At 40.5% G+C, this 21,732-nt stretch overlaps 1 protein-coding gene across 2 annotated transcripts in view; it reads right to left on the bottom strand.

Moving 5' to 3' along the window:
* zranb3 (zinc finger, RAN-binding domain containing 3) overlaps window positions 1–21,732 on the bottom strand; it is a 64,892-nt gene that overhangs the window by 25,037 nt on the left and 18,123 nt on the right. For both annotated transcript variants that reach the window (XR_003675377.1, XM_028464925.1), the window contains 8 exons: window positions 19,433–19,552; window positions 17,556–17,675; window positions 17,310–17,489; window positions 17,078–17,242; window positions 16,147–16,336; window positions 13,432–13,593; window positions 5,808–5,974; window positions 3,214–3,345 (listed from right to left, as the gene is read on the bottom strand). Coding sequence is in view for 1 of the 2 variants with exons in the window: in XM_028464925.1 (XP_028320726.1) it covers window positions 3,214–3,345; window positions 5,808–5,974; window positions 13,432–13,593; window positions 16,147–16,336; window positions 17,078–17,242; window positions 17,310–17,489; window positions 17,556–17,675; window positions 19,433–19,552 (1,236 nt within the window). In the remaining variant the exon portion in view is untranslated. The remainder of the gene's footprint in view (window positions 1–3,213; window positions 3,346–5,807; window positions 5,975–13,431; window positions 13,594–16,146; window positions 16,337–17,077; window positions 17,243–17,309; window positions 17,490–17,555; window positions 17,676–19,432; window positions 19,553–21,732) is intronic.

Raw genomic sequence — 21,732 nt, 5'->3', positions numbered from 1 at the left:
TTTCATTTTGCATTCCATTTTTAAAATATAAAAATGCTCCTATACATCTAAATAGAACATTTTACTCACTGGCTTAAAGAATAAAAAATAATAAGTGGTATCGTACTGTGAGGGTGAGTCAGAGATCCTAGCGTGATAAAATTAGACGTGTTGAGCAGGTTCAGAAACATTTAACGCTGAACGTTTCTCATTCTTTTTTCCTTCTCATTCTAACGCTGGCATCAGATGTGTGTGATTTAGTCTCTGAGTGAATCTCACACACCCTGGATTATCCTCATGTGACAGCTTTACAGCCCTGATTCCTCCACTTTATCATTTAAACGACAGCGGGGGACGCTTATCGTATCGCCTCCTTAGGGTTATATTCAGTGTTCTCCTCCTAAACCTCATGTCTGTGTCTGTGAGAGAAACCTGATTCTCATCAATGAAACATGAGCGTCACAATGAGATCAATAGGAGGAGCTCAGTGAGAGCAGTGACAGACACACTGAGGTTAAACTACAGACACAGACTCAATGAACACAGCTTTATCTGCTAAAAAGTGTGCGTGCGTGCGTGCGTGTGTGTGTGTGTGTGTGTGTGGGAACACAAGCAACAGGAGAATTAACAGATAAAGGTCAGAGGTCAACAAAGATCTGGTGTTTTTTTTAAAACAAACAAAAAAAAAATTAAGCAAAAACCTCTTATTTTTTGTAAAAAAAAAAAAAAAACCTTTTTTTAAAAACAAAAATAAATCAACTAAAAACCTATTTTTAAAACCAAAAAATGTAAATTAAAAATGTAATATAAATGCATTAAGTTTCATTCAGGTTGTTTAATAGGGAATGTTTAAAATGTGATGTTAAAGGGCCTTTAACTAACTTTTTTACCATGTAAAAAATTACATCACATGGTTTTATGGTTTCTTCTGCACAATTAGAGACACATTTATGTTTTACTCTTAAAGTGTCACAAATACAAAGGATCAAAGGATCAGGACAACAAAAGAGTAGAGATCAATCAAATGAACTCTTTTATTATGAAATAATTGTCCAGCAGAAGAAATCTGTCCAATCTTAAGTGAACCTAAATGTGACGACTTATTCTAATGTCTAGGTCTACGCTTCTTTCTGCGCTTTCCTTTCTTTGCTTCTTTCTCGACTTCATTCTCCTTCTGGTCTGAGGACAGATTGTTCAGCTGCTCCTTGTCCTCTTGACAGATGACCTATCGTCCTGGTCTGTACTCTGAGCCAGTTCCTTGGCCAGTCCTTGGTCCTGGTCCGTACTCTGACCCAGTTCCTTGGCCAGTCCTTGGTCCTGGTCCGTACTCTGACCCAGTTCCTTGGCCAGTCCTTGGTCCTGGTCCGTACTCTGACCCAGTTCCTTGGCCAGTCCTTGGTCCTGGTCCGTACTCTGACCCAGTTCCTTGGCCAGTCCTTGGTCCTGGTCCGTACTCTGACCCAGTTCCTTGGCCAGTCCTTGGTCCTGGTCCGTACTCTGACCCAGTTCCTTGGCCAGTCCTTGGTCCTGGTCCGTACTCTGACCCAGTTCCTTGGCCAGTCCTTGGTCCTGGTCCGTACTCTGACCCAGTTCCTTGAAGAGTTCTTGGTCCTGTTCCATATTCTCTGAAGAGGGCTGGAAGCATTCAGAGACCAGGAACTGAAAATCCAGGTTCACGGCGCAGAACTGTCCATCTGATGTGGGCTGGTATTGGTAGACCACACCAGTTTTGGGGTCTGGGTATACTGGGTATATGGGCTCACCACAGTGGACCATCCCAGTATCGGGGTCTTTGTATGCTGGTACTAGCCGCTGAGGGAGCTGGGAGTAGTCCACCATACTGGTAGTGGGCCCTTGATTAACTGGTATTAACAGCTGATCAGGTTCTTGTGGGAGACAAACATTGTTGTCAACCTGTTGTGTTGTCCACACCTGGTCACATGTGTCTGTGCTTTTGTCACACGTGTTCTTCTGCTCATTGGCCTCCATGTGGTTTGAGGAGGACAGACTCGATTGGTTCTTATAGAACTCCAGTTCTGCAGAGAGCATGGTCGACTGGTTCTTGCTCTCCATGAGCTCAGAGGAGAGGGTTCTGCACTTGTCCTGAGAAAGCTGCAGTTCATCAGAGAGCCCGCTGCACTTGTCCTGAGAAAGCTGCAGTTCATCAGAGAGCCCGCTGCACTTGTCCTGAGAAAGCTGCAGTTCATCAGAGAGCCCGCTGCACTTGTCCTGAGAAAGCTGCAGTTCATCAGAGAGCCCGCTGCACTTGTCCTGAGAAAGCTGCAGTTCATCAGAGAGCCCGCTGCACTTGTCCTGAGAAAGCTGCAGTTCATCAGAGAGCCCGCTGCACTCGTCCTGAGAAACCTGCAGTTCAGCAGAGAGCCAGCTGCACTTGTCCTGAGAAAGCTGCAGTTCATCAGAGAGCCAGCTGCGCTGGTCCTGAGAAAGCTGCAGTTCTTCAGAAAGCCAGCTGCACTCGTCCTGAGAAACCTGCAGTTCAGCAGAGAGCCAGCTGCACTCGTCCTGAGCCTCCTTTAATTTATCTTCATAGGTTTCCTTTATTTCCTGGATCTTCTTTCTTTCTTTAGCCTCTAGTTCTTTGTGTATTTCAGATCGTTTCTTGATCACATCCTTCAGATCATTTAATTCATCGATGAGATGCTGAAAGAAATCCTGTTGTTTTGATGAGGATGTGGGAGGAGCCTGTCCCACTTTCTTTGCAATGGACTTCATATTGGTTAAAGCCCTGTTAGTCCTTAGTTCGCCTTAATCTTCTTATTTTGAAGTTAAAAATCTAATAAAGCTTTAAAACTCTTTCACTGACTTCTTCTGATGCTCAGAAAATCACTGAAGTATGAAGAATTGCTCAGAGACACGCAGAGAACACAGCTTATATAGGCCCAAATATCAAAGGCAATGACATCACTCACTCTCTCCACCAATCAGCAGCGCACACAGCCACGCCCACTGAAAATGGAAGCTCCTTTGATCTCAGGTTCCAGAAATTAAAACAGCTTCTGCTGAAGTCATGTGACTCACTCAAAAAAATGTTTATTTAATGTGTTATATTAAGTTATTTTAGGAAGATTGGTCTGGAACAAATCCAAATGGAAAGTCGTGTAATCGTCATGGCAACAACACAGCATTATTATGAGACTTTCAGGGACCGTTGGACAACAACATGGACACAGGCTGATCTTGGAGCAGTGATGCAGTTTGCATGTTCTCACGTACCTTAGAGTACAGGTAGACCCGGTCTGTGTGGCGGCTAGCACAGAACTGTAGGTGTGGGTGGACCGGGTGGGTCATGGTGGGGGTAGTGGTGTCCTCCATCTCACCATCATCATCAGACACACTGAGGTTAAACTACAGACACAGACTCAATGAACACAGCTTTATCTGCTAAAAAGTGTGCGTGCGTGCGTGCGTGTGTGTGTGTGTGTGTGTGGGAACACAAGCAACAGGAGAATTAACAGATAAAGGTCAGAGGTCAACAAAGATCTGGTGTTTTTTTTAAAACAAACAAAAAAAAAATTAAGCAAAAACCTCTTATTTTTTGTAAAAAAAAAAAAAAAACCTTTTTTTAAAAACAAAAATAAATCAACTAAAAACCTATTTTTAAAACCAAAAAATGTAAATTAAAAATGTAATATAAATGCATTAAGTTTCATTCAGGTTGTTTAATAGGGAATGTTTAAAATGTGATGTTAAAGGGCCTTTAACTAACTTTTTTACCATGTAAAAAATTACATCACATGGTTTTATGGTTTCTTCTGCACAATTAGAGACACATTTATGTTTTACTCTTAAAGTGTCACAAATACAAAGGATCAAAGGATCAGGACAACAAAAGAGTAGAGATCAATCAAATGAACTCTTTTATTATGAAATAATTGTCCAGCAGAAGAAATCTGTCCAATCTTAAGTGAACCTAAATGTGACGACTTATTCTAATGTCTAGGTCTACGCTTCTTTCTGCGCTTTCCTTTCTTTGCTTCTTTCTCGACTTCATTCTCCTTCTGGTCTGAGGACAGATTGTTCAGCTGCTCCTTGTCCTCTTTGACAGATGACCTATCGTCCTGGTCTGTACTCTGAGCCAGTTCCTTGGCCAGTCCTTGGTCCTGGTCCGTACTCTGACCCAGTTCCTTGGCCAGTCCTTGGTCCTGGTCCGTACTCTGACCCAGTTCCTTGGCCAGTCCTTGGTCCTGGTCCGTACTCTGACCCAGTTCCTTGGCCAGTCCTTGGTCCTGGTCCGTACTCTGACCCAGTTCCTTGGAGAGTTCTTGGTCCTGTTCCATATTCTCTGAAGAGGGCTGGAAGCATTCAGAGACCAGGAACTGAAAATCCAGGTTCACGGCGCAGAACTGTCCATCTGATGTGGGCTGGTATTGGTAGACCACACCAGTTTTGGGGTCTGGGTATACTGGGTATATGGGCTCACCACAGTGGACCATCCCAGTATCGGGGTCTTTGTATGCTGGTACTAGCCGCTGAGGGAGCTGGGAGTAGTCCACCATACTGGTAGTGGGCCCTTGATTAACTGGTATTAACAGCTGATCAGGTTCTTGTGGGAGACAAACATTGTTGTCAACCTGTTGTGTTGTCCACACCTGGTCACATGTGTCTGTGCTTTTGTCACACGTGTTCTTCTGCTCATTGGCCTCCATGTGGTTTGAGGAGGACAGACTCGATTGGTTCTTATAGAACTCCAGTTCTGCAGAGAGCATGGCCGACTGGTTCTTGCTCTCCATGAGCTCAGAGGAGAGGGTTCTGCACTTGTCCTGAGAAAGCTGCAGTTCATCAGAGAGCCCGCTGCACTTGTCCTGAGAAAGCTGCAGTTCATCAGAGAGCCCGCTGCACTTGTCCTGAGAAAGCTGCAGTTCATCAGAGAGCCCGCTGCACTTGTCCTGAGAAAGCTGCAGTTCATCAGAGAGCCCGCTGCACTTGTCCTGAGAAAGCTGCAGTTCATCAGAGAGCCCGCTGCACTTGTCCTGAGAAAGCTGCAGTTCATCAGAGAGCCAGCTGCGCTGGTCCTGAGAAAGCTGCAGTTCTTCAGAAAGCCAGCTGCACTCGTCCTGAGAAACCTGCAGTTCAGCAGAGAGCCAGCTGCACTCGTCCTGAGCCTCCTTTAATTTATCTTCATAGGTTTCCTTTATTTCCTGGATCTTCTTTCTTTCTTTAGCCTCTAGTTCTTTGTGTATTTCAGATCGTTTCTTGATCACATCCTTCAGATCATTTAATTCATCGATGAGATGCTGAAAGAAATCCTGTTGTTTTGATGAGGATGTGGGAGGAGCCTGTCCCACTTTCTTTGCAATGGACTTCATATTGGTTAAAGCCCTGTTAGTCCTTAGTTCGCCTTAATATTCTTATTTTAAAGTTAAAAATCTAATAAAGCTTTAAAACTCTTTCACTGACTTCTTCTGATGCTCAGAAAATCACTGAAGTATGAAGAATTGCTCAGAGACACGCAGAGAACACAGCTTATATAGGCCCAAATATCAAAGGCAATGACATCACTCACTCTCTCCACCAATCAGCAGCGCACACAGCCACGCCCACTGAAAATGGAAGCTCCTTTGATCTCAGGTTCCAGAAATTAAAACAGCTTCTGCTGAAGTCATGTGACTCACTCAAAAAAATGTTTATTTAATGTGTTATATTAAGTTATTTTAGGAAGATTGGTCTGGAACAAATCCAAATGGAAAGTCGTGTAATCGTCATGGCAACAACACAGCATTATTATGAGACTTTCAGGGACCGTTGGACAACAACATGGACACAGGCTGATCTTGGAGCAGTGATGCAGTTTGCATGTTCTCACGTACCTTAGAGTACAGGTAGACCCGGTCTGTGTGGCGGCTAGCACAGAACTGTAGGTGTGGGTGGACCGGGTGGGTCATGGTGGGGGTAGTGGTGTCCTCCATCTCACCATCATCATCACCATCACCATCATCATCAGCAGCAGCAGAGGACGAGCACGCTACAGCTGATTCTGGAACAAAGAGGACACGTTAAAGTTCTAGGATTCATTAAGCTAGTAACAATAGTGTGTCCTGCTCCCACATCTATCTAAACTCTATCTGTCTATCTAAACTATATCTATCTATCTATCTAAACTATCTATCTATACCTAAACTCTATCTAAACTTTATCTATCTATATCTAAACTCTATCGATCTATCTATATCTAAACTCTATCGATCTATCTCTATCTAAACTCTATCTATCTATATCTAAACTCTATCTATATCTAAACTATCTCTAGCTAAACTCTATCTATCTAAACTCTATCTAAACGATCTATCTACATATATCTAAACTATCGATCTAAACTCTATCTATCTAAACTTTATCTATCTATCTATCTAAACTATATCGATCTATCTCTATCTAAACTCTATCTATCTATATCTAAACTCTATCTATATCTAAACTATCTCTAGCTAAACTCTATCTATCTAAACTCTATCTAAACGATCTATCTATATATATCTAAACTATCGATCTAAACTCTATCTATCTAAACTTTATCTATCTATCTATCTAAACTATATCAATATATATCTAAACTCTATCTATCTCTATCTAAACTCTATCTATCTCTATCTATATCTAAACTATCTCTAGCTAAACTCTATCTATATCTAAACTATATCTATCTAAACGATCTATCTACATATATCTAAACTATAGATCTAAACTCTATCTATCTAAACTCTATCTATCTCTATCTAAACTCTATCTATATCTAAACTATCTCTAGCTAAACTCTATCTATATCTAAACTATATCTATCTAAACGATCTATCTACATATATCTAAACTATAGATCTAAACTCTATCTATCTAAACTTTATCTATCTATCTATCTATCTAAACTATATCAATCTATATCTAAACTATATCTATCTATATCTAAACTATATCTAAACTATATCTAAACTATATCTATCTTTAGCTAAACTCTATCTATATCTAAACTATCTCTAGGTAAACTCTATCTATATCTAAACTATATCTATCTAAACTCTATCTAAACGATCTATCTACATATATCTAAACTATCGATCTCAACTCTATCTATCTAAACTCTATCTATCTATATCTAAACTCTATCTATCTATATCTAAACTCTATCTATCTATATCTATCTATATCTAAACTCTATCCAAACAGCTGATTATAGAAGCTGAGGGACATGTTGAGCTAATTATCAGAGACATTTTCACACAGACATTAAATAACAGACATGCTAAACTGGTTTCATTCTCAACTACAATCTCATGTTTCAAACTCAAGGCCCGGGGGCCAAAGTCGGGCCTCCAGAGTCTTCAGTTCGGCCCTCAGACTGATCTGTGCACAAAGAGAAACATTTTGGAAATAAATCTACATCTCTAGCATCCTCGAGGGCTGCAGTCCTGCTTGTTTTCCAACTGTAAAATTATGAACAGGCAGATGAATAAAATAATATAAAAATACATAAATAATATGTACAGTGTAACAGTAAAACACTATTGATTCTCCCACCTCGCCTCAGAGATGAGCTGAACAACAGGAAGGAAAGGAGGAGTGGCAGAGAGAAGGTGGAGGAGAAGAAAAGGAAGAGCAGGTCGTTAATGTCAGAGATGTAAGACGCTCATCCCACCAGCATCCGACGGAAAGGTCACAGCACACGACTGTTCCACCACGCTTCATTTAGACAATGACCTATAACGCTGTGATACTGCTGGCCTTAAATCACTCACTGTGACTCTGTGTGTATGTGTGTGTGTGTGTGTGTGTGTGTGCACTGTGGGGTGTGACTGAACCCCATTCATGAGGCCACACCCACTTCTGCACCGCTTAAGTTAGTGTTTAGACTCACAGGGTGCAACGATGGACTGGTGTTCTGTTTACGTTGGTGCCTGAGGAAACGTGTGGGACATTAAAAACACAGTGGACAGCTCCGTGGTGCTGATCCTCCTTTACTTCCTGATGACATCATCTTAATAAGTCCATGTCTGTCTTTTCTCGTCCATGTCTCAGTACTTTTCATAGTTTCCTCTACTTTGCTGTGATCTCATCCTCCTGTAATGAAACAGCAGCTCCCTCCCACAGAGTGAATCCTACTTTTCTGCAGCGTGGGGGACGCTGCGGCTACATTAAGTGGGCCATTTATACGACGGCGGCGATTCATCATAGGACGGCGTCTTATTAGAGTGTCACTAACACAGTGTGAACAGTGGCTTCACTCGCCCTCAGGGATTTATCTCATATTCTACATTCTATATTCTACAGCTGCACAAAGGAAACACAGCCTCATTAGACTGAGTCTGAGTGGAGCAGGATACACACAGCATGGGCGGATGGATGGATGGATGGATGGATGGATGATGGAGTGATGGATGGATGAATGGGTGGATGGATGGATGATGGAGTGATAGATAGATGAATGGATGATAGAGTGATGGATAGATGGATGGAGTAATGGGTGGATGGAGTGATGAATAGATGGAGTGATGATGGATGAATGAATGAATGGATGAATGGATGGAGTATTGGATTGATGGATGAAAGTATGGACGGATGGATAAATGGATGGATGATAGAGTGATGGATAGATGGATGGATGGATGATAGAGTGATGGATAGATGGATGAATGGATGGATGGATAATAGAGTGATGAATAGATGGATGAATGGATGGATGATAGAGTGATGGATAGATGGATGAATGGATGGATGGATATTAGAGTGATGGATAGATGGATGAATGGATGGATGGACAATAGAGTGATGGATAGATGGATGAATGGATGGATGGATAATAGAGTGATGGATAGATGGATGATAGATAGATGGATGGATGGATGGATGGATGATAGAGTAATGGATAGATGGATGAATGTATGAATGGATAATAGAGTGATGGACAGATGGATGGATGGATGGATGGATGGATGATAGAGTGATGAATAGATGGATAGATGGATGAATGGATGGATGGATGATAGAGTGATGGATAGATGGATGAATGGATGGATGGATAATAGAGTGATGGATAGATGGATGAATGGATGGATGATAGAGTGATGGATAGATGGATGAATGGATGGATGGATGATAGAGTGATGGATAGATGGATGAATGGATGGATGGATAATAGAGTGATGAATAGATGGATGAATGGATGGATGATAGAGTGATGGATAGATGGATGAATGGATGGATGGACAATAGAGTGATGGATAGATGGATGAATGGATGGATGGATATTAGAGTGATGGATAGATGGATGAATGGATGGATGGATAATAGAGTGATGGATAGATGGATGAATGGATGGATGGACAATAGAGTGATGGATAGATGGATGAATGGATGGATGGATAATAGAGTGATGGATAGATGGATGATAGATAGATGGATGGATGGATGAATGTATGAATGGATAATAGAGTGATGGACAGATGGATGGATGGATGGATGGATGATAGAGTGATGAATAGATGGATAGATGGATGAATGGATGGATGGATGATAGAGTGATGGATAGATGGATGAATGGATGGATGGATAATAGAGTGATGGATAGATGGATGAATGGATGGATGGATAATAGAGTGATGGATAGATGGATGAATGGATGGATGGACAATAGAGTGATGGATAGATGGATGAATGGATGGATGGACAATAGAGTGATGGATAGATGGATGAATGGATGGATGGATGATAGAGTGATGGATAGATGGATGAATGGATGGATGGATAATAGAGTGATGGATAGATGGATGAATGGATGGATGGATGATAGATGGATGGATGATAGAGTAATGGATAGATGGATGAATGTATGAATGGATAATAGAGTGATGGACAGATGGATGAATGGATGGATGATAGAGTGATGAATAGATGGATAGATGGATGAATGGATGGATGGATGATAGAGTGATGGATGGATGGATGGATGGATGGATGGATGGATGGATGATAGAGTGATGAATAGATGGATAGATGGATGAATGGATGGATGGATGATAGAGTGATGGATGAATGGATGGATGGATAATAGAGTGATGGATAGATGGATGAATGGATGGATGATAGAGTGATGGATGGATGGATGATAGAGTGATGGATAGATGGATGAATGGATGGATGGATAATAGAGTGATGAATAGATGGATGAATGGATGGATGATAGAGTGATGGATAGATGGATGAATGGATGGATGGACAATAGAGTGATGGATAGATGGATGAATGGATGGATGGATATTAGAGTGATGGATAGATGGATGAATGGATGGATGGATAATAGAGTGATGGATAGATGGATGAATGGATGGATGGACAATAGAGTGATGGATAGATGGATGAATGGATGGATGGATAATAGAGTGATGGATAGATGGATGATAGATAGATGGATGGATGGATGAATGTATGAATGGATAATAGAGTGATGGACAGATGGATGGATGGATGGATGGATGATAGAGTGATGAATAGATGGATAGATGGATGAATGGATGGATGGATGATAGAGTGATGGATAGATGGATGAATGGATGGATGGATAATAGAGTGATGGATAGATGGATGAATGGATGGATGGATAATAGAGTGATGGATAGATGGATGAATGGATGGATGGACAATAGAGTGATGGATAGCTGGATGAATGGATGGATGGACAATAGAGTGATGGATAGATGGATGAATGGATGGATGGATAATAGAGTGATAGATAGATGGATGAATGGATGGATGGATGATAGATAGATGGATGGATGGATGGATGGATGATAGAGTAATGGATAGATGGATGAATGTATGAATGGATAATAGAGTGATGGACAGATGGATGGATGGATGGATGATAGAGTGATGAATAGATGGATAGCTGGATGAATGGATGGATGGATGATAGAGTGATGGATAGATGGATGAATGGATGGATGGATAATAGAGTGATGGATAGATGGATGAATGGATGGATGGATAATAGAGTGATGGATAGATGGATGAATGGATGGATGGACAATAGAGTGATGGATAGATGGATGAATGGATGGATGGACAATAGAGTGATGGATAGATGGATGAATGGATGGATGGATGATAGAGTGATGGATAGATGGATGAATGGATGGATGGATAATAGAATGATGGATAGATGGATGAATGGATGGATGGATGATAGATGGATGGATGGATGGATGATAGAGTAATGGATAGATGGATGAATATATGAATGGATAATAGAGTGATGGACAGATGGATGAATGGATGAATGGATGGATGATAGAGTGATGAATAGATGGATAGCTGGATGAATGGATGGATGGACAATAGAGTGATGGATAGATGGATGAATGGATGGATGGATAATAGAGTGATAGATAGATGGATGAATGGATGGATGGATGATAGAGTGATGGATAGATGGATGATAGATAGATGGATGGATGGATGATAGAGTAATGGATAGATGGATGAATGTATGAATGGATAATAGAGTGATGGACAGATGGATGGATGGATGGATGATAGAGTGATGAATAGATGGATAGATGGATGAATGGATGGATGGATGATAGAGTGATGGATAGATGGATGAATGGATGGATGGATAATAGAGTGATGGATAGATGGATGAATGGATGGATGGATAATAGAGTGATGGATAGATGGATGAATGGATGGATGGACAATAGAGTGATGGATAGATGGATGAATGGATGGATGGACAATAGAGTGATGGATAGATGGATGAATGGATGGATGGATGATAGAGTAATGGATAGATGGATGAATGTATGAATGGATAATAGAGTGATGGACAGATGGATGAATGGATGAATGGATGGATGATAGAGTGATGAATAGATGGATAGCTGGATGAATGGATGGATGGACAATAGAGTGATGGATAGATGGATGAATGGATGGATGGATAATAGAGTGATAGATAGATGGATGAATGGATGGATGGATGATAGAGTGATGGATAGATGGATGAATGGATGGATGGATGATAGATAGATGGATGGATGGATGGATGGATGATAGAGTAATGGATAGATGGATGAATGTATGAATGGATAATAGAGTGATGGACAGATGGATGGACGGATGGATGGATGGATGGATGATAGAGTGATGAATAGATGGATAGATAGATGAATGGATGGATGGATGATAGAGTGATGGATAGATGGATGGATGTTGTAATGGATGGATGGATAGATGGATGAATGGATGATAGAGTGGTGGACAGATAGATGGATGGATGAGTGATGGATACATGGATGATAGAGTGATGGATAGATGGATGGATGAGTGATGGATGGCCTGTCTGTGGGAAAAGTAATCTGAGAGTAATCAGTAGGAGGGGCATCATGACCACATAGGTCACTCTGATTGGACGACTACGGCTCTGTGTAAGAGATGAACGAGATGGATGGATGGATGGATGAATGGACAACATCCATCCAACACGTTTACACACTTACAACACACAGTGAGCTAAACAAGCAGCACTGATCAAAGCTTAAGTTATGTTGTGTTTGTTTTTTTAGTGCATTTCTATTATCATTTTGTAAGTTTTTTTGTTGTTTTTTGCGCTTTTGTGCATTTTTCTTCTTTGTATGATTATGAAATCATTTTGTGTGTTTCTATTCTTGTTTTTGTGCATTTCTATTGTCATCTGTGTGTTTATATTGTGGTCTTGTGTTGTTTTTGTCATCATTTTGAGAGTTTTTGTTGTTCTTTTTTGCCATTTTAACGTGTTTTTGTCGTCGTTTTGTGCGTTTATATTGATTTTGTATGTTTATGGAATCATTTTGTGTGTTTCTATTCTTGTTTTTGTGCATTTCTATTGTCATCTGTGTGTTTATATTGTGGTCTTGTGTTGTTTTTGTCATCATTTTGAGAGTTTTTGTTGTTCTTTTTTGCCATTTTAACGTGTTTTTGTCGTCGTTTTGTGCGTTTATATTGATTTTGTATGTTTATGGAATCATTTTGTGTGTTTCTATTCTTGTTTTGTGCAAATCAATTGTCCTTCGTGAGTTTATATTGTCGTTTTGTGTATTTTTCTTATCATTTTGTGAGCTTTTCTATTGTCCTTCTTTGTGTGTTTGATGACAAACAGGTTGTGTGTTTACGTCCTGATGTGTCGCATAGGTCTGAGAACTCGTACTCTACACACTGTTGAAGCCACGCCCACATTTCAAAGCCCTCAGACCCTGGGAGTGTTTCAGAAAGGGAATCGACCCCCCACAGGAAATAGACAATATGTGCTTTTTAAATATTAATAATAAGGATGAATAATGAGGCGGAGCCACATGTGGAGACAAACATCAGTGATATTAAACAGGGTCGTATCGTAGAGCAGGTGACGCCGCTACGCTCTATTTCCCCTGGATATGAAACCATGAGAAGATGCAGGTGGGTGATCACCTGGTGTGTGGTCAGGGGGGCGGAGCACGTCCTCACTGATGATGTCACTGCTCGCCGCCTGTTTTCCTTTGAGCTGCTGCTCATCGTGTCCCTCGTTCACGCCGAGGCTTCTTAAACCATGGTCAGAGCTGGAGGAGAAGGCCACGCCCCCCGACCGACCCACTGGAGAGAAATGAGGAGAAAACAGATCATCTATGAGCTAACATGAGGAGGAAAAACAACACAATTCCACACAAACAATCACCTACAAATCAACAAAAAGCTTCAAAGATTCTTGGATTTATTAATTTAAGCACTTTTACACCAACGTTAATCAGATATAACAGCTGATCAGCTGTTCCCTAATGTTTTTAAAAGAGTTTAATACAAAAGAAGTGAACTCTGCTTGACTGGAAAGCTGCGTTAGGATAGTTTGTATTTGTCGTTATTTTGTGTGTTTTTGAGTCGATTTGTGCCTTTTTATTGTCTTTGTATGTTTATGGAATTATTTTGTGCGTTTGTGTGTATATTAATATATTTTTAAGTGATTACAATTATAATTGAGCCCAACCCTGGAAGTCGCCCTCCACTGATTATTGTTTTCTACGTTTTAAAACAAAGCATCTACGTCACAAAACCGGAGGCTTTCGCATGTTCTCCAAAGGGTTTTACTTTGAAGAACATACCTTTGTGATCCTTTGATGTGGGGAAGGCGAGCTGGGACTATTCCGTCACGTGACGTGTCGCAACCTTCTGCAGATTAACACCACATTAACACAGAAAGAGTTTCGATCCAATCGCTGCGTCTGTGCAGCGTGTGGAAAGTGCAGAGTCATCAGAATCCCACAGCTGGTTCTTCTCACTCGTGCACGTGGGGCACAAATGTCAACGAACGCATGGGTTTAAGGAGTCGCCGTTCAATAACATCACACCACTGTTGATCATCCAGGTGGAATTAACAGATTTAAAGCAGAAAGTATTTATAGGATGAAGTAAATGTCAGCGCCTGAGACCAACTTTTCTCTGGAAAAAGAGAATAATAAGTGTGTCTCTGCTTTCAAAGTTCAATTTAAATACTTCCTCTCCCAATATTTGTGCAAGTGGAGGTGTGAAATGTAACGAGGCGGTGAGTTAGTGAGAGTGTTGGAGCTAATTAGTGCTACGTCCTCTCTGTGAGTCGCTGCTTCAAAAGGCCACACTTCCTCAAATGTCATCAGATTGTGAGTCTGGCCCCCCAACCCAACATTACCACCACCACCACCACCACCACCACCACACATCGCTAACATGATCAGACATAAGAGACGACTCCATGTGGTTCAGAAGTAGACGACGTTAAAGAGGAAATCCTCACTGAGTGGAAGCTAACGTCAACATTGACTGAGATGGTGAAATCCTCCACAATCTGTCCTAAAACCTTCTAAATGTCCTTATTAGTAGATCTACGTCTAACTTAACATTATTATGCACCATATAAATTGGTATTAACTTTTAAAAATGTGACTATCCCTTAAGAAGTGTGCTCAACCCTCTACAAGTAATGGAGAAATCTGCAAAACCTTTGGAATTTATCCAAAAAAAAAAACCAGCATCAAGTCATCTTTAATGTTTCTACATAGAAAACAATCTTTATTTTCCATTAGTACATTTATTTAATTATTTATGTTTATTTTTTTTTCTTCCTTATTTTCAAGAATCTTTTTATTTAAATTGCAGTGAAATATTTCTTGTAAATAAGTGGAAATCAATTAAAACATTGATTTAAAAAAAAAAAAAGAAAACTCTAAAGTTTAATTTGTGTTTCCATTACTGTTTCTCACAAAATAAAAGTGATATTTCTAAAGTTCTTTTTTGAAATAATATGTTAAGGTTTCATTTATTCAGACAATTTTTTTCAGGAAATTCACTTAAATTTTCTGACATGTTTCAACTCCTAACTGTCTTCCTCAGAGGCATCTGCTGATTGCTTTCATGTGTCCTTATGAGCTCTTTCTGGGAGTAGTGATTCAGTGTTTTTTTTTCTAAACTCAGGTGTTTCAATACCAGTTTTTATTTGACTATTTATATTTAGAATAACACAAACAGCGCTACAGTCAAATGTGTTCACGTTTTTACCCTCACAGTTCCTTTACAAAATAAAAGCAGGGAGTTAGAGACAATTAATGCAACAGATTATTAGTTATGAGTGTGAAATGTGTTTGGTGGACGTGTGTGTGTGTGTGTGTGTGTGTGTGTGACCACACACTGATCCCTGCACAGCAGCACAGGTTTCACACACATCCTCTGACCTTCATCGACAAAAATGCACAAAATGACTTCAGAAAGACACGAAAAAGTAGCAACAATAACACACAAAAATAACTCCAACAACCCAAAACAACATTAAAATTACTTTAAATGAGACAAAAAATACACAAAATGACTACAAAACCACAAAAAATACACAACGATGATTCAAAATGCACAAAATGACTCCAGAAACACACAAATGATGGAGAAAAAAGAAAAAAGTAGAAACAACAAGACATAAAAATGACCAACAAGCCAAAACAACATTAAAATTGCATGAAATGAGACAAAAATACACAAAAACAATAAAAATATTGGAAATGAAACGCTCTGCTCCCGTTTTCTCTATCTATGTGTCGTCTGGTAGCTGGTGAAGGTATGATGTCAACAGGCCTCTGCCACTGACAGTGACTCCATGTGGTCATGTGATTAATCTCTGATTCTCACCTGCATCAGTAGAGCGTGGGTTCGCACACAGCTCACAGTACGGTAGGAGAACACTGTTAGAGTAGGTACAGGAGGAACAGCTCCATGACACAGCTTCCTCTTCCTCCTTCCTCTTCCTCTTCCTCTTCCTCACCTTGGCGGTGTTCGGGGAGAAGAAGGAACGGATGTCGTGTTGCTTTTCTTTTTCAAACTGAAACACAGACACGTCTCCTTTAGTTAAAACATGTTCCGAGGACAGAAAGAAACCAAATTAATCAGACAAAAAACGATCAATAAAAAGCACAAAAGCAGATTTATTTTATTAGATCATCCACAAACTTAACTTTCACAAAGTCAAACTGAAGCTTATAGAATAATTAGAATATTTTCTGAACAATTTTGAGCCCATTTTTGCTTATTTTTACCCTTTTTCTACAACTACACCAAACTTTCCATATTTTTCATCACTTTTTCTTGCCATATTTTTGCTCATTTTAATGCATTTTTGCTAAATTACTCACATTTCTACCACTTCTCCATCACATTTAAATGCCTTTTTTCCACTTTAAAGACAATTTCAGCACTTATTAACCCTTTCCACCACTTTTCCACCTAATGTCACATATATTGACCCATTATTGTCTCTTTTAATCTATTTTCACCATATTTTATGCTTATTTTTGCCAATTTAACAACATTCAACATTTTTAAACTAATTTTCCCAACATTCTGAAATACCATTACCCAAAATTTGTAACTTTTAACCAATTTCTGTGGTTTTTAAAATCCCATTTCACCACCTTTTCCACCATTTTTGGTCACTTTTAATTCATTTTATTTTCGATTAAAACAAGGATTTACATCTTTAAGATGACTATAAATAAACTATGAAATGCTGGCCGTGAACCGTTCATGGAAAACATCTCAGAAACGACAGCGTGCAAACACTCACGTGTGTGAAGAAGATGTCGTCGTTCCCGTCTCCGTCCAGCGATGGCGCCCTGTCGCTGGGCGTCCACACGTCGGCAAAGCTGAGGAACTCCCACTTGTCCTTGTCACCCTCGTCAGCCTTCAGGTATTCTTTCTTCCCATTCAGAGTGCTGCCCGTCACCGTTTCCTAGGCAACAAACAGATAAAAGCTAAGCTTCATTCACAGCTAAGCGAAGCTAAGCTACGCTAAGCACCTTCCTGTTGAGCATGGCCCACATGACCGTGTCGAAGGTTCCGTTGGCGATGAGGTAGTGCACGTTGACGGAGGAGGTCTGTCCAATGCGGTGGGCGCGGTCCTCAGCCTGCTTCATGTGTCCAGGGTTCCAGTAGAGCTCAGAGAACACCACGTGGGACGCAGCAGTCAGTGTCAGACCCTGAGGACAACGCCATCAGCTGTTAGTGAGTGGTTGTCATGGTAACGCTGAGGATGATGATGGTACCTGACCAGCTGCCTGGATGCTCAGGACAGCCACTCGTGTTCCCGGGTCGTTCTGGAACTTATGAACGAGTTTGATTCTCTCAGACGACGGAACGCTGCCATCGATACGGATGTAACCCACCTGTCGACCAATCAGAGGACAGAACCACGTCAGGAGAAAAAAAATCATGAAGCTAGAAAACATCCTGAGCATCTCCAAACCGACCAATAGGAAACTTTGTTTATCTTAAGACTTGAGACTTCCTGTTCAGACTGAGCTCGTCTTTGCTTTTTAAAGTTATCCTCCACCATTTTTATACAAAGGTGTCCTAAAACCTTCTAAATGTCCTTATTAGTAGATCTATGTCTAATTAACGCATTATTATGCACCATATTCATTGAATTATCTTTTACAGTTCCTCCATCTTCAAATCACATGATTGATGACAATGAAGCTGAGAAGAAGAGCTCTCCTGAGGGACCTTTACTCTCCCTGTGCTGACACGCTCTGGTGGCTGAAGTTAGACAGTAAATCACAGACTATTGAAGATACACAAACCCTGAGGATAGAAGGACTTTAGGGTGAAAATCTGTCTGTGATTTGTAATTTACTCGCTAACGTTAGCCACCAGAGCGTGTCAGCGCACTGTTTAAAGGAGAGTAAAGGTGTCTTAGGACCTCCTGTTTCTTGTGTTGTGGTGTGTGCATCAGTATTTTGGCTCTACTGGGAACTCATGCAATGAGAAAGGTTCCACGCTGTTTGGAGTGAAAAAAAAAGTGATTTTATTATATAATATTCCCATATTTTTTTAATGCGTTATTTTTCTCTAATTAATGAAGCACAATTACTGCGTTAAAGTCCCAGCACAACTTCATATGGTTTGTGCACTTCTTTCATAATGTCTGTGAGAGGACCATCAAACCCAGTGGCGGCTAACGTCACGAGCTAACGAGGCTGTTGTGAATGTTTTATAAAGTCTTTAAATAATCTTTACACTTTGTCTCCAGTCGTTCCCCTTTTAGCTGCTGTTAATTGGTGGGTGAGAACACACCCACACACGCTCACACACATACACCCACACACACAGTTCACAGGTTGCCACTGGTGAGCAGATCCACGTTATTTGTGAACTCAGTGATAAGACGTCAGAGTTGAAAATAGTCCATGATTTTAGGAATCTACAAAGTCAAGACGTAAATTGAGAATTTATACAAAAACATAAAATATTCTGCTTTGCTAAAAATATTGATCCCTAAATTTAATCTCCTTGTTTCACTATTCAATACTTTTCTAATGAAAACAGCTAACATCCTTCAGACACTCTGAACCCAACCTGGCAACCCAACTCACTCTATTGTCTCTACTGCTCTTTAGATCAGGGGTTTTCAACCTTGGGTTCACAAGACACTAGGAAGGGGTCGCCAGATGCCATCAAGAAACTAAGAATATTTTCTGAACAATTTGAGCCCATTTTTGCTTATTTTTACCCTTTTTCTGCAACTACACCAAACTCGCCATATTTAATCCTATTTTCATCACTTTTCTTGCCATATTTTTGCTCCTTTTACTGCATTTTTGCAATTCACATATGTTGACCCATTATTGTCACTTTTAACGTCTTTTCACCATATTTCATGCTTATTTTTTTGGCCAATTTAACCACATTCACCATTTCTCATGCCCATTATTTGTCATTTTAAACTAATTATTCCAATATTGACACTTTGAACCCTTCTGTCCGTTTTTGTCCACTCTAATTTGAAACTTCTGACCAATTTCTCTGGTTTTTAAAATCCCATTTCACACCTTTTCCACCATTTTTGGAGACTTTTAACCCCTTTTACTTGTGATTAAAACAAGGATATCCATAAATATATAGTATACACGGTGGTGTTTACCTTGGCCTCCACCAGGGCCTCGGTGCAGGCCTGCAGCATCGTCAGGTGATGAGCAAACACCAGGAACTTCAGCTGCTCTGCCTCCAGCATCATCTTAATGTAGCCCTTCACCGCTCCAGCCTGCATGCACACACACACACACGCACACACACACACACAGATGAAAGCTTCCACCACACACAGAGGAAGTTGCTCCGATCGATCAGCGCTACATCGTCTCTGCCAGATCGATCATCTATTGATCGGTGGAGATTCAGACTTAGAAAGGCTTCATTTGTCAGGTGGAAGATAGTGAGAACCAATCAATGAGTCACAGCGTGGCCGTCAGAGCGCTCAGCGCTTTGTTTTTAGGACACGAAACACAAAAGATCCTTTTAAAGAAGACGACGAGGACGAAGTGGAGAACTTTACTCCACAGATGGTTTGAAAGGCTGCAGCAGCGACAGTGATTTAATTTAACAGAGAACTGATGAGTAAATATATGGAAACATAATAAAACCAAAGATAAATAAATAAATAAAATAAAATAATTGAACAAATGAAAATAAATAAAACTTGAGATTAATAAAGTAAATAAAAAATTATTAGAAAATATCAAATACAATAAAAATAGGAACTAAAATAAATTTAAAAAAATTAAATAATTAAATAAATAAAAATATTAAAAATTAAATACATTAGTAAGCAATTAATAATAAATAAATAAAACAAATAAAACATATATACATGAATATTAAAAAAACATAATAGAAATAAAAAAGTAGTAATAACAAATAAATAAAAACTAATTTAAAAACCCATCCTATACACCCTAACTGTACGTCACATGATACAGAGCTCACACGTCTACACGTGGCTCCCAAAATAAATCTCCCTGAAAACTGACAGCGTTCCTGACTCCTGTCGAGGGGAGCTCATTGAAAGCATCGCGGTGTGGAAATCACAGGAAACTGAATTATGAATTATTATGAGATTATTTGTGAGAAATCGAGAGTTGTCTTATTGACTTAAGGAACGTACGCAACGATTCACGTTTTAGATCAAATCCTTCCGTGGGCCACAATGGAAGCCTTTCTAGGCCAGAGTTGGTCTGCAGTGCATGTTTAACACCCCTGGTGAGGAATATTGAACATTTTTTGTTCAAACTTTTGTTTAAATCCCCTTGGCTTGTGCTGAGGTGAGTTTTTAAATGTGCATGTGTTATTAATAATATCGATGGTGAAGCTTTGCTGCCAAACTGTCCTAACGTGTCGTCCTGAACTCATCCCGTCCACGAGGCGCCCCCACATTCCTCCACTAACACTCACAGTAACACTAACAGTAGAGCATGTCAAGCTGCCTCTGAGAATAGCAGCACCCTGAGCTCCGTGAGTGCCCTGTCCTCTTGCAGCCGTCACACCTGCTCCAACAGGGAGAACCTCTGCTTCCACTTCCTGGTAATTAGCCCACGTGGCAGGGCCTGTGGACCCCACTGTGATGTGGGGGGGGTCCTCATTACTGACGGCTGGGCTTCACTCAGTTTAATTAGAGACAAACTTTAAAGTCCATCCTCTGCTACTGCTCCTCATGTCCTCTCTGGGTAATTGGGAGCAGATGCTCAGCGGCTAAAGCAACAAAAATACCCCAAAGGCCTTTGGCAGCAGCGCCGCCGCGAGCCTGGCAGGCAGGGGGGTGGGGTGGGGTGGGGGGCATGACTGACACCCATGTGCACATCTATTACAGCGGCCCATCCGTTAGAACACACAGCTTTTTATAGACGTGGAGGAAGAGTCCGAGGAGGAAATGAGACGAGGTGAAATGAAACCAAGCAGAAATCCAATCAGCAAACACTGAATAAACACAGATCCCAGTGAGGGGGCGCACCGTGTGCTTATCTCCGGTCCCTGTGAACCTCTGAGGACGCTCTGCTCATGGCTGAGGGCGTCCAGCTAATGGAGGGAACAACACCAAAGAATCTATATTTATATATTATATATTATGTAGGATGTATATTTACTGACGTCCAGACACGAGGAAGAAGACGATACGACCCCCAACAACATCAGAGCCACGATAACTTTACATGATGCTATAATCACTACAACATCTACACCAGGGGTTCTCAACCTTGGGGTCGATGCTACATTACTCCCATTTCTGACACATCTATATCACATTTCAATGTCTTTTCTTCACATTTTTACCACTTTAAAGACATTTTCAGCACTTATAAACCCTTTCCACCACCTAATGTCACATATAATGACCCATTTTTGTCACTTTTAACCTCTATTCACAACATTTTATGTTTATTTTGCCAA

This window comes from Gouania willdenowi, chromosome 2 (assembly GCF_900634775.1).
Source record: "Gouania willdenowi chromosome 2, fGouWil2.1, whole genome shotgun sequence".
NCBI lineage: Eukaryota > Metazoa > Chordata > Actinopteri > Blenniiformes > Gobiesocidae > Gouania > Gouania willdenowi.
Note: the sequence above shows the minus strand (reverse complement) of the source record. Positions and strands in the feature narration are given on the sequence as shown.